General features: G+C 38.8%; 1 protein-coding gene across 1 annotated transcript; it reads right to left on the bottom strand.

The window, feature by feature from the left end:
* Window positions 1-11,599: 11,599 nt before the first annotated feature.
* Window positions 11,600-12,649, bottom strand: LOC103263316 (putative neuropeptide Y receptor type 6). The gene is given in 2 exon segments (XM_008060996.2): window positions 11,600-11,641; window positions 11,643-12,649. Coding segments are annotated over 2 exon segments (933 nt in total). The 5' UTR covers window positions 12,534-12,649.
* Window positions 12,650-12,955: the final 306 nt, after the last annotated feature.

Raw genomic sequence — 12,955 nt, 5'->3', positions numbered from 1 at the left:
AGCCCACCACAGCCTCCATCTCCTGCACTCAGGCAATCCTTCCACCTCAGTCTCCCAAGTAGCTGGGACTACATGTACATGCCACCACACCCAGCTAATGTTTTTATTTTTTTGTAGAGAAGAGGTCTCACTATGTTGCCCAGGCTGGGTGATCCTTCTGCTTCAGCTTCCCAAACTACTGGGATTACAGGACTGAGCCACCATACCTGGCCTGCGATTCTTTATCTGAGAAGCTATGGTTACCTTAGAGAAACCGGAAACTCTCAGATTAATTCTTAGGCCATTTCTGTATGCTAGTTGGTAAGTCATAAAACCCTAACATTGCCCCCTGGGTGTCAGTGAGCATGGCGTCATTATGGGAAAAGCTAACTGAGCTTTCTGCCAAAACTTACAAGAAAAATTGGGCAACGCCACAAATATTATGAGCTCTAACCCAGGGAATGAGTGGCTCTCCCAGTAGTTTTTAGTAATTTCTGGATCTTGTGGCCCCCTTGCCTGGGATCCATTTAGTGTTTAGCATTTAACTATAAATCAGTCTTGTGGCCTATGGGGGAGTAGAGGGAGGAAGAACAATTGGATAGACCCAGAGATAGTAACCAAACATGTGCAAACCAGGGAGGAGACAGGAATCCAGTCTATCTGGATACTTTTTTATATAGACATGCAGTCTGACTGTAGCCTGTGGTCAGTTGTGTGTGCAGAAGAAACTGAGCTTTTCTCTTCCTAAGCCTCCCTGCCTCAAATTCATAGACTTGGAGCCTACCTAAACCTGTTTCACGCCCTTCTTTACACAGCAGGGACAGAATCATCTGATTTAGAGTCAGAAGATGTGGGTTTAAGTCCTGATTGCCAGTTACTACTTGTGTAACCTTGGGCAAGTCACATAGTCTCTCTTAGCTTTGGTTTCTTTCATGGTAAAATGTAGTTATACCTTCTGTCCTGCCATCCCCTCCCCCATATAGTTGCTGGGAGAAAGAAATGAGATAATAGGGTTGAAAGCGTTTTATGAATTATCGAGCGCTGTGCAATCGTAAGAGAGGAGAAAGATGTGTCCTTGAGGGGAATTTGGGTTTTGTGGGACCCAATTGAATAAATTCTTCTTTCTATGCTGACTGATGTACCACAAGGTGGCAGCAGGATCCTATCTTTGCTATTGTCTCTAGTGGTTAGAGTAGGGAGAAGATAGGAATAGTCTTTGGATGCTGCTTTGCTCTGTTCTGCAAAGGCGAAGAGGATTTGTTTCTTTGCTACTTCCTACATTTCCCACTCTATCAGATCCCTCAGATTCATATTAAATAATTGTTTAAAGACCCCCCTTCTCGGGCCAGGCTCAGTGGCACACGCCTGTAATCCCAGCACTTTGGGAAGTGGAGGAGAGCGGATTGCCTGAGCCCTGAGCCCAGGGGTTCGAGACCAGCCTGGGCAATTTGGCGAGATCTTGTCTCTACAATAATAATAATAATAATAATAATAATAATAATAATAATAATAATAAAAGTTAACTGGGCATGGTGGTGCATGCTTGTGGTTTTAGCTACTTGGAAGGCTGAGGCAGAAGGATCACCTGAGCTCAGCAGGTTGAGGCTGCTATAGCTGTGAGCATGTCACTGCATCCCAGCATGGGCGACAGAGTGAGATTCCTATTCAAAAAAAAAAGAAAGAAAGAAAATGTATTTTCAAGGTGTTTTGGGAGGTTTGAAGCATCTTAGTTTCTCCCAGTGGAGAGAATTTTTAGTTTTCTGAGGCAGAGGGAAATAAGAGACCCCTTTGTAACATCCATTCAAAAAAGCTTTTGAAGAAGTATTTCCTTGATCAAGAAACAGGTTAGGAGGCTCTGAATAGGAACCTCAAGTATCTGAAAGGTGAGCCTTAGAAGCTCTCAGGTATATGTGCTAGAAGGACTGCAACAGACACCTCTGGAGAGATCATCCATGATGCATTGTTTTAAGGGTCTCATTTCAAAATATGGGGCTTCTGCATTAGGTTTGCCCTCCCAATTGTATTCTTCTCAGAGGCACATGTTCACATGAGACCATTCTCAGTATACCCTGGCCTATGGCAAAAGAAGACATGAATGAGAGACGTCAACCTTAAACATCTGCTACCGATAATTTACATAAAGGTGGTCGAGTGGCAAAAATAGAAGAATGTGGACTTGAGAGTCCAACAAATATTGGACCAAAGCCTGCCCCAGTTATTTATTTTTGTAGGCAATTTTCATAGGTTTCAGTTTTCCTATCTATAAAATGGGTATATTAAGGTCTACTTTGTTAGCTGTGTAAATTTGGATAAGTGATTTAACTTTGTGTAACTCAGTTATGTTGTCTGTATAATGAGGATACTAATCAAATGAAAAGTCTTACTACAAAGGATTTTATAATGATTATAATGATAAAACTACATATTGTTTTGAAAATAGGTTGTTACATAGAACTGTAAATGACATATAATAAGCACTTGCTAAGAGCTAGCGTTGTTTTTGGTATTATTATCATTACCACTATATAGAAGGTTGTTGTGAGGATTAAATGAGATGGTGTATGTAAAAGTTTTAAAGAAAGTAGGAGGTTTGGGCGCAGTAGCTTATGCCTGTAATTCCAGCACTTTGGGAGGCTGAGGCGGGAAGATTGTGTGAGCCCACGAGTTTGAGACCAACCTGGGCAATATAGAAAGACCATGTCTCTACAAAAATTTAAAAATTAGCTGGGCATGGTACACATCTGTAATTCCTACTCGGAAGGATCGCCTGAGCCCAGGAGGTTGAGGTTGCAGTGAGCCATGATTGTGCCACTGCACCCTAGACTGGGCCACAAAGTGAGACCCTGACTCAAAAAAAAAAAAAATTTAGTAGGTACTCAATAAAATGGTTTTTATTTTTAAATATATGTAATTAACAACCACAGTGATATCAATAGTATTCACTGTGAATGATACTGCTTACTTATGATTTAAGTACAGGAGTTTTTGTCTTACTCTATTACTTGAGGGTCATTATTGACTTTTTAAAATCATAGATTCATCTTAAACCCACAGTCAACAAATTGCTCAATGGACAGAAGTTGGAAGAAAGCATTCCCCTTAAAAACAGGAATAAGACAAGGCTGTCCACTCTCACCCCTCCTGTTTAACATAGTGCTGGAAGTCCTTGCAGTGCAATCAGGCAAGAGAAGAAAATTAAGGGTATTCAAATAGGAAAAGAAGAAGTTAAGCTATCCCTCTTTGCAGATGATATGATCCTGTATCTTGAAAACCCAAGAGAGGGCCAGGCTCGGTGGCTCAGCCTGTAATCCCAGCACTTTGGGAGGCCGAGGCAAGTGGATTGCCTGAGCCTGCGGGTTTGAGATCAGCCCGGGCAACTTGGTGAGCCCTTGTCTCTACAATAAATCAAAAGTTAGCCGGGCGTGGTAGAGCACACTTGTAGTTCCAGCTACTTGAAAGGCTGAGGCGGAAGGATCGCCTGAGCCCAGAAGGTCGAGGCTATGGTGGCTGTAGGTGTGTCACTACACTCTAGCTTGGGTGACAATGAGACTCTGACTCAAAAAAAAAAACCAAAAATCCCCAAAAACCCAAGAGTCTATCAGAAACGTCCTTGCACTGATAAATGACTTTGGTAAAGTTTTGGGTACAAAATCAACATGTAAAAGACTGCAACAAACATGAAGAGAGTCAAATAAAAAGCACAATCCCATTCACAATAACCACAAAAAACAAAAGAAAAGAAATAAATATCTTGCCATCTACCTAATCAGAGAAGTGAAAGACCTTTACAACGAGAATTACAAAACACTACTCAAAGAAATCAAAGATGACACAAACAAATGGAGAAACATCCTTTGTTCATGAATTGGAAGAATCAATATTGTCAAAATGTCCATCCTATCCAAGGCAATCTACAGATGCAACACAATACCCATCAAATTATCAGCATCATTCTTCTCAGACCTGGAAACAACAATACAGAAATTCATATGGAAACAAATAAACAAACAAACAAAACAAAGCACAAATAGCCAAAACAATCCTCAGCAAAAGGAACAAAGCAGTAGGTATCACATTTCCAGACTTTAAAATCAACTATAAGGCTACAATAATCAAAATAGCCTGTCTGGGCTTGGTGGCTCAGCCTGTAATCCCAGCACTTTGGGAGGCCGGGGTGAGTGGATTGCCCTACCCCGCAGGTTTGAGACCATCCTGGGCAACGTGGCGAGACCTCATCTCTACAACTGATCAAAAATTAGCCAGGTGTGATAGTGTGCACCTGTAGTTACAGCTGAGGCAGAAGGATCATCGGAACCCAGCAGATCGAGACTGTGGTGGCCAGGGTGTGCCACTGCATTCTAGTCTGGGCGACAGAGTGAGACTCCAACTCAAAACAAACAAACAAACAAAAAAACAGCCTGGTACTGGTACAAGTACAGGCATATCGACCAATAGAACAGGACAGAGATTCTGGAAGGAGAAATTCGATCTCTCAACCAACTCATCTTCAACAAAGTCATCAATAACAACCACTGGTGAGAGGAGACCTTATGTAGCAAATGGTGCTGGGAAAACTGGTTGATCACATGCAGAAGAATGAAACAGGACCCCTACCTATCACCATATTAAAAAATCAACTCAAAATGGATCAAAGACCTGGATATAAAACCTCAAACTATAAGAAACCTAGAAGTCAGGCGTGGTGGCTCACATCTATAATCCCAGCACTTTGGGAGGCCGAGGTGAGAGGATTGGCTAAGCCTACAGGTTCAAGACCAGTCTGGGCAACTTGGTGAAACCTCATCTCTACAATAAAAAAAAAATTAGCTGGGCATGGTGGCACATGCTTGTAGTTCCAGCTACTTGGAAGACTGAGACGGAAGGGTCACCTAAGTCCAGCAGGTTGAGACTGTGGTGGCTGTGTGTGTGCCACTGCACTCCAGCCTAGGTGACAGACTGAGACTCCAGCTCAAAAAAAAATCCTAGTAGAAAATACAGGAAACACTCTTATGCATATTGTAGTAAGCAACCAAATCCCCAAAAGCGAATGCCATAAAAAGTTAAGATAGACAACCTCATCAAACTGAAAAGCTTTTGCATAGCAAAAGAAGCCATCAAGAGAGCAGGGAGACAGCCCACAGAATGGGAAAAAATATTTGCTAATTTTTTTTGTAATCTAAAGGCAATAATAATGATTAACACTTACTGATTTCTTACCATATGTCAAACCTTGTGCTTTATGTATATTGTCTTAGGAGTATTTAGTAACTTGTATAAATCTGTACAGACAGCAAGTAATAGAACTGGGATTTGAACCTAAGCAGTCTGATTCCAGAGTCTGTTTTCTTGACAATTATACTATCCAACCTACTTTAAAAAATGTTTGGACAGAGAGGATCCCATTTCTTAATAGCAGAATTATAATATCCTTGAGCCGAAAGGTATTTACAAATTCATTATGTAATGTATAATACATATTAGGCATAGTAAAAATGTTCATTACCAGTGACCTGATAGATTCAGTTTTGGAAATCTAACCTAAGGAAATAATCCAAAATGCAGTCACAGTTTTAGGGATAATGGTGTTCATTATAGTGTCATTTATAATATAGCTGAGTTCAGTGGCTCAGCCGGTAATCCCAGCACTTTGGGAGGCCGAGGCGAATGGATTGCCTGAGCCCGCGGGTTGGAGACCAGCCCGGGCAACTTGGTGAGACCTCGTCTCTGCAATAAATCAAAAATTAGCTGGGTAGCACACACCTGTAGTTCCGGTTACTTGGAAGGTGGAGGTGGAGGGATCACCGGAGCCCAGCAGGTTGATACTGGGGTGGCTGTGAATGTGCCACTATCCTCCAGCATGGGCGAAAGAGTGAGACTCCAACTTAAAAAAAAGAAAAGAAAAGGAAAAGAAAAGAAATCAGTAACTGCTAACTTATAATTCTATATCCAGTGAACATATTTTTTTCAAGATAAAAACTAAAATAAAAAAAAGCACACTCATTTTCAGACAAATAAGTTGTTTGTTGACCCCTTTTAGATGATGAGACGAGAATAATAAATAGAAAAGGAATATAGAACTGTCATTAATTACAAATGATGTGATTATGTCAAAAGAAAATGCAACAGAAGCTATAGGTAAATAGAATAAGGAGAATTAGGATGTGAATGTAGCAAGAGTTCAGATTACAAGTCAACATAAAAATTACTAGCATTGTTATATACCAGCAACAAATAATTAGAAAATGATTAATATCCATCACATTTTATTTTATTTTTAAAAAGAAGGCAGAATGGAATGAGGAAGAAAGAAATAAAGAAAGGTTATCCAAAAGTCCTATCACCTGTAGATAAAGATTGTTAATGTTTTGGAATATTTCCTTTCAGACATTTTCCTAGGTGCTGAACACACTTGCACACACACACACAATTAAAATATTTGTCTTTATTTATAAGTTGAGAAACTTCATAGAAAATAGAAAGTTGTATAACTTGAATCATTAGGAAACAGAGCTGTCTAATGACAATGTCTAGAAGAAAGGTACACTGCTGCTACAGAGAAGCAGAAAGCATCTTCGGGGATCTTAGGATGCAGAAAATGGCCTCCAAGTCAATAACTCAGTAGCTTTTACTTTTAGGCTGTTCCCTTATTAGAGAAGACTTTGGCTCACTGAAAAGGTTGAAGTTCTGCCATGCACTAGTCTTTTAGAGAGTATGATTTCTCTAATAGAATCTTAAGGGCCCACTCTCCTGGAGGCTGGTTTCCCTAGAAGGTCTTTCATTTCTAAAAGCTGTTTTTTCCAAGAACCTGCTATTTAGAAGTTAATAAAGCATTTTCTTCCAGTCCCAGGACCTGCCCAGCTATCTCACTGCACAATTCTTATTGGCAAATGATATTCGAGCCTCCCTTTACCAAGGTGTGATTTCATTTGTCCTCCTGCCAGTGCAGATCTGAGCTCTTGTATTTCAGATAGAACTTTTGCATTCACTAGATCTAGAGAGTGTAGGCCCCGTTTACTATTCAGATCCATGTACTGCTTTCAAACAAAGATTTGTAATCCCCAGATGTTATTCTACACCTATAGTTTACAAATATTTGTTGAGCCTCCCCGCATCCACTTTGTGCCAGATGCTATACTTGCTTGGTGCTGGAGTCACTGCAATGAATAAGAAACACTCCTGCCTTCAAGGAACTCATGTCTTGTGGGAGAGGTACATATGTAGACAGGTCTTCATAGTACTACATGCTATGTATACAAAGGGTACTCTGGAGCAGTGAGTAGGGGATCCTAATAGCCCTGGGGAATGTTGAGAAATGTTTAAGCAGAATCCTCAAGGACTCAAGATTTCACGGCTTGTTGACATTACTATAATCTCTGTGTAGTTAGGATTATGTCTTTGTGCTCTCATTGCATAATTAGCAAAACATAAGTTTGAAAACACTCAAGTATTCAATAAGTAATTACTTTATAACTTGTTTTTTTTTTAAGAAATAACTTTCAAGATCTATATGTATGAAATGTTTTTTTCCTACCTACTTCTATTTTAAACACTCTGGTGCACAGTGAGGAGGTTGGTATAGACTGAATAAAAGATGTGGGACAAGATCTCTGAAAATTCAGTCTAGGTGAGAATAACAGACTTATTTACCTAAAATAGAGAATAATGGAAAATAGTCAATGACCGTTCCTGTCACCAGCACCATACATCTCTTCACTTCTTCCTCAGGTGAAACACTATTCTAACCTCAACAGGGAGCTTGATTTGGGCATAGAAACAGGGGAAAGAGACCTGCCTTGCTTCCTTAACCCACTGGAAATATTCATCTTCTTTTTCTCCAGTTTATTGCATGAGCACATTTATTGCATGGGTGACTTCAAGGAGGATTTTCCTGATTCCTGGACCTATCACATCTTGAAATACTCCTACTTTCCCCCTTATCTAGTGGGCTTCCTCTTCTCTTCCCCAGCATATTCTCACTTATGGATATAAAGGTAAGTTGAGTCCTTTGATATTAACTCTGCCTTTAGAGTTAACTTTCTCTTAGGTAGCTTTCAACCTAGCCAGAAGAAAACTCTTCAGAATTTTTGAACACTATTGGTGGGAATGTAAATTAGTACAGCCATTATGGAAAATAGTATGGCGTTTCCTCAAAATTAAAAAAATTAAGAAATAACAATCCCATTACTGGGTATACAATCAAAGGAATTAAAATCAATATGTCAAAGAGATGCCTGTAATTAACTCCCATGTTTATTACAGCACTATTTGCAATAGCCAAGATAGAGAATCAACCGAAGTGTTCACTGACAGATGAATAAAGCAAACGTGGTTTATATATACAGTGGAATACTATTTGACCTTAAAAAGAAGGAAATTCTGATATTTGCAGTGGGGATGCATCTGGAGGACATTATACTAAGTGAAATAAGCCAGGTACAGAAAGACAAATATTGCATGATCTCACTTTTATGTGGAATATAAAAATGTTGAACTCATAGAAGCAGAGAGTAGAATGGTGGTTACCAGGAGTTGGGGGATGATGGTGGAATTGGGTAGATATGGGTCAAAGGATTCAAAATTTCAGTCGAGAGAAATAAATTGAAGAGATCTATTGATAATCATGGTGACTATAGTAAATAAGTAAATAATGATGTATTATATTCTTCAAAATTGCTAAGACGGTAGATCGTAAATGTTCTCACAACAAAAAATAAGTATGTGAGATAATGGATAGGATCTAACAATTTCATTATGTGTAGAAATGTCAAAAAATATTGTTTGCCATAAATATATAAGATTTTTATTTGCCAACTTTACTGTAACTTTAAAAAAGTAAATTAAAAAAACAAAGAAAGTCTTCAAATCTAGGACATTTATATTCCTCTGGTATATGTAAACCTTTTAAAACCTTAGCTAGATTGTAAAGTCTTAAAAGCTGGGTCTTTTACTTTCTTTATACCTAACACAGTGCTTAGTACATAGTAAGGGCTTAATATATTTTTCTTGATTTATTATGCTACAAAAAACAAAACTTATAGGAAGAGAGATTGACTCTTCATTAGGTTAATGAACTATGCTGTTCAGGTAGAGAGAAAAACTTAGGGGACTTTTTGTAGGGATGCTTTAGCATTTTCTCATTCAGCTCTGGTTCATTGGACAGACACATTCAGAATAATTTACTAATTCTTTGAGGGCATAGATAAACACTTATTTGTTCCACTTATAGACTTTTTGACACAATTTTAAAGATATGAGAAATTACTCTCAATTCAAAATGGTCAGAGGATAGAAGATTTTTGGAGTACTGACTAGAGGAATCTGTTTCCAGGGCTATCTGGCAAACATCATGAAGTTCTAGTCTCCTAAAAGAGAGAATACAGGCCGAACTGGCAACTGGGGAGAGGCAAATGAGAAGATGAGGATGTATTTCATTTACCAGTTGACTCAACAGTAGAGCAAATTGGTGTGAACTCTGCAAGAATATTGCCAAAACAGAGGATATGAAGGCTGATTTTCTGAAATGTTTCCTCTTATATATAAGTTTTAGCTCTGCTGGGCCCCCATGACACTTGGTTTATCTTTCCATTATACTTTTCTTAAGTAGCTACTCACAGACCTGTGTTCTCCTACCTGTCAGAATGGAAATCCCTTAAAGGTAAAGGCATGCAATGAAAAAATGTATTTGCTTCACTACCTTTTTGAGATAAATATAAACATAAGAAAGACTATTATTGGTAGCTATACCATTAATGACTTTTGTTTTATTAGTGCTCAAGAAAAGTTTAAAAGAAAAAAAACAAAACAACTTTATGGAAGAAAATTGTTCTTGGAACCAGAAAAGCACCATAATATCTAATCATACCTATACAGCCAATCTCTTCAGCATACTCAGGGTGGGAGTCTAGGTTAGAGAAGACTGGATGTGTGGGTGAAACCAGGGAGGGGTATTAGAGTTTGATGCCCTTTTCTGCTTTCAGTGGTTTGATCAGAATCATTTTAGCAATGGAAACAAAAGTCAGTATTTCTTTACCAAGTAAACAAAATATTATTTGCAATTATTACTGTGAGACTGTTACATTTTCTTTCATTTAGGTGTCTTGCAGTGCTTTTGTTGTTCATTTATCCCCAAAATGATATAATAGAGAAGAAAAATTCTGAAGAGAAAGAAAAAAGAGAGGATTAGGGAGGGAGGGGGGAGGGAGAGAGAATTTCAGAAGGGGGATAACATGAAGCTCATTGCAAGAAGAAAAAAAAAACTTAAAACCACAGGTATTCAGAAACATTACTTTTTATTCAAAAGAGAATACATTTTTAACATGCAAATAAGCTGCAGTTCATATTTAATAGATATAAGAGAGGCTTGTTCAAGGAAGCAATAAAGCCTGTCATGATTTAATAAAAGTCACTGAGTTAATGGCTATTTAAGCAGTCAGTATCTTTTGAGAACAATCTAGCGGACTTCCCTACGTTAAGTGGCTTTGTGAGGATTAGATATTTTAAAAATGTTTAAGTCATAAAACATATGAGAGGTTTTAAAAATCAAGAGCTAATTATAAAAGTGCTACTGACAAAATTCCTCAGACCCAATGACAAAGTCATAATGACCTCTACTAATATACATAAAGAATTAGGGGAAAAAAGCCATTTTGTGAGGAAAGCTCTATCTACATTGGCCATTAATAAGTTTGTTAGAGTGATTTCTAGTGTAATTGGAGTGCTAAAGAATTTGTGGCCAGTTCTAATAGCATTGTTAGTGAAGAAAATGTATGGTTATCATAAACTAGAGAAGTTGATTCAGATATGGGAGCTAATTGTAATTACAATACTTAGTTGAAATGTTAAGTTAAACCATTCCTTCAGCTTTAATCCAAATGTAATTATTAAATTATAATAAATTATAATGGGAGATTTTCTGACTTGGCTAATTAGTTGAATAGTTATATGATTGAAAGTTGTAGTTTTCATATCTGAAATTAGAATTGCTTCAATGTTAGGGAGGTATAGCCTTGGTTATTACAAGGTATATAAAAAAAGTAATACTTTTTGTGGCTAGTCCATTTAATAGAAAGATCCATGAACTTTGTTTTCTAGACATCACTGCTGTTTGCCTCACTGTCTGCTTTCCCATTCTCATTCTCTGCCACAAATGATGGCAACCAGGTTGTTTGAATTATTAGAGTTATTCTTCTAAGAAAAAGGAAAGAGGGTGATGTGTGTGTCTGTGTGTGTTGGAGGATGTGTTGGAGATGGTCTTAGTCTAAAGCAAAACTGGGCATAAAGTTGTAGGTTTTTGGTTCTGGCTTCTTCTTTCTGCATCTTGCCCTGACCTCAGTCATTACGTCTCCATCTCCCATTCAAGAAGGACTTCAGCATTGTGTTGTCAACTTTTATATACCCGTTGGTATATGGGCTAGTCTTAAAGATCCTTTAGATTCTGTGTGCATAGTGGAGAGGGCAATATTTTCATATCTTTTTTGAGGTGCAAAACAGTGGTGAATAAGTACCATCAGATCCTTTTGGAAATTTTTGTTGAGAAAGCCATAAAAGAGAGGGTTTATACATGTAGAAACCATAGCAACTAAGTGGCAAACTACAAATACCAGGTCATGGTGGCAGCTCATCAGCACCTCATGATACCAGTCAAAGATGACATTGAAGACGTTCAAGGGCAGCCAGCAGACTCCAAAGGCCACCACGATGGAAATCAACATTGCGTTGATCCTCTTGTTCTCACTGAGCCTGTTCTCATGTTCCCTCTTCCTGTCTACTTTCCCATTTCTTCTGTGGAGACAGACAACAATCTTCAGGTAGCAGATGAGGATGAAGCCCAGAGGGAAAAAGTACTGGAGCATAAACAGGGAGGTTGTAAAGAGGAGCTGATTCATTCTGGAGGGCTAGTTCTCTACACAGGCCACCCGGTGGGTGTAGAGGTCAGTGAGGAGAGAGAGGTTGCGGAAGGGCTCATCGGTGAGATGGTAGGACAGGAAGAAGGGGGTAGACAGCAGGAGGGAAAACAGCCAAATGAGTGTGATTCCCCAGTAGGCATAAGATACACTGGGCTTCCAGCCACGGGGGTTCACAATTAGCTGATATCTTTCAACAGCAATTAATACAAGTGAGAATATGGACACAGAGATGGAGACACTTTGCACATAGGAGGTGAGTTTGCACATGGTATCCCCAAATATCCAGTGGTCCATCATGGTGTAGATGGCAGTAAAAGGAATGCACATGACACACACCAAAATGTCAGAGAGGGAGAGATTGGCAATCAGTATGTTGGTGACATTCTGAGCTTCTCTCTTCTTAAAGATGATGATGATGAGAGAGAGATTTCCAAAAAGACCCACAATTAAGACCACAGCGTAGGCTATGAGCAATAGGAGTAAGGCCAGAGAAGGCGGTTGACAGGACTCAAAGTAAAAAAATGCAGAGTTGTTGTTCTTTGTGTTGGTTTTATCAGATGCTGGGTGGTTTAGGGAAACGTCCATTATGTCAGGATTGTAAGGAGATTTTCTAAGCTTACTTGTGTTATGGGTGGATATTTTTGCCATCAATTCTTGAAAGCACTTTGTTCTCAGGCTTCAAATGAGAAACTAGTAGGGTCTAATCTTCCCTGATCTTTGTCTTATTTTTGATAGAAACACATGAATGGCTTGAGCACACTCTTGAGACCCTAAAAAATTAAACAGAACCAGGAATATCAATGCAAGTTCTTTATAATATGGATAATTCTGTGGATAGAACAATGCCCTTGAAAGGATATAGGAGAAATATCCAGGAGTTCTGTGTACCCTTACCCTCCGGTCATCTCAGGGTGCTTTATTTGTCCCATCAGTATAGTCTTTAGAGTCAGTGAGGAAGGGAAATATAACAGTGTCCTTTTAACTATACAAGCAGCCCCAATATACGTTTCTACCCCTACCAGGTCTATCTTTTCTTTCTCTTTAGGAACATCTGGGTACACTCCTACTTC

Source organism: Carlito syrichta, unplaced genomic scaffold (assembly GCF_000164805.1).
Source record: "Carlito syrichta isolate Samal-C Ts95f unplaced genomic scaffold, Tarsius_syrichta-2.0.1 Scaffold304825, whole genome shotgun sequence".
Lineage (NCBI taxonomy): Eukaryota > Metazoa > Chordata > Mammalia > Primates > Tarsiidae > Carlito > Carlito syrichta.
Note: the sequence above shows the minus strand (reverse complement) of the source record. Positions and strands in the feature narration are given on the sequence as shown.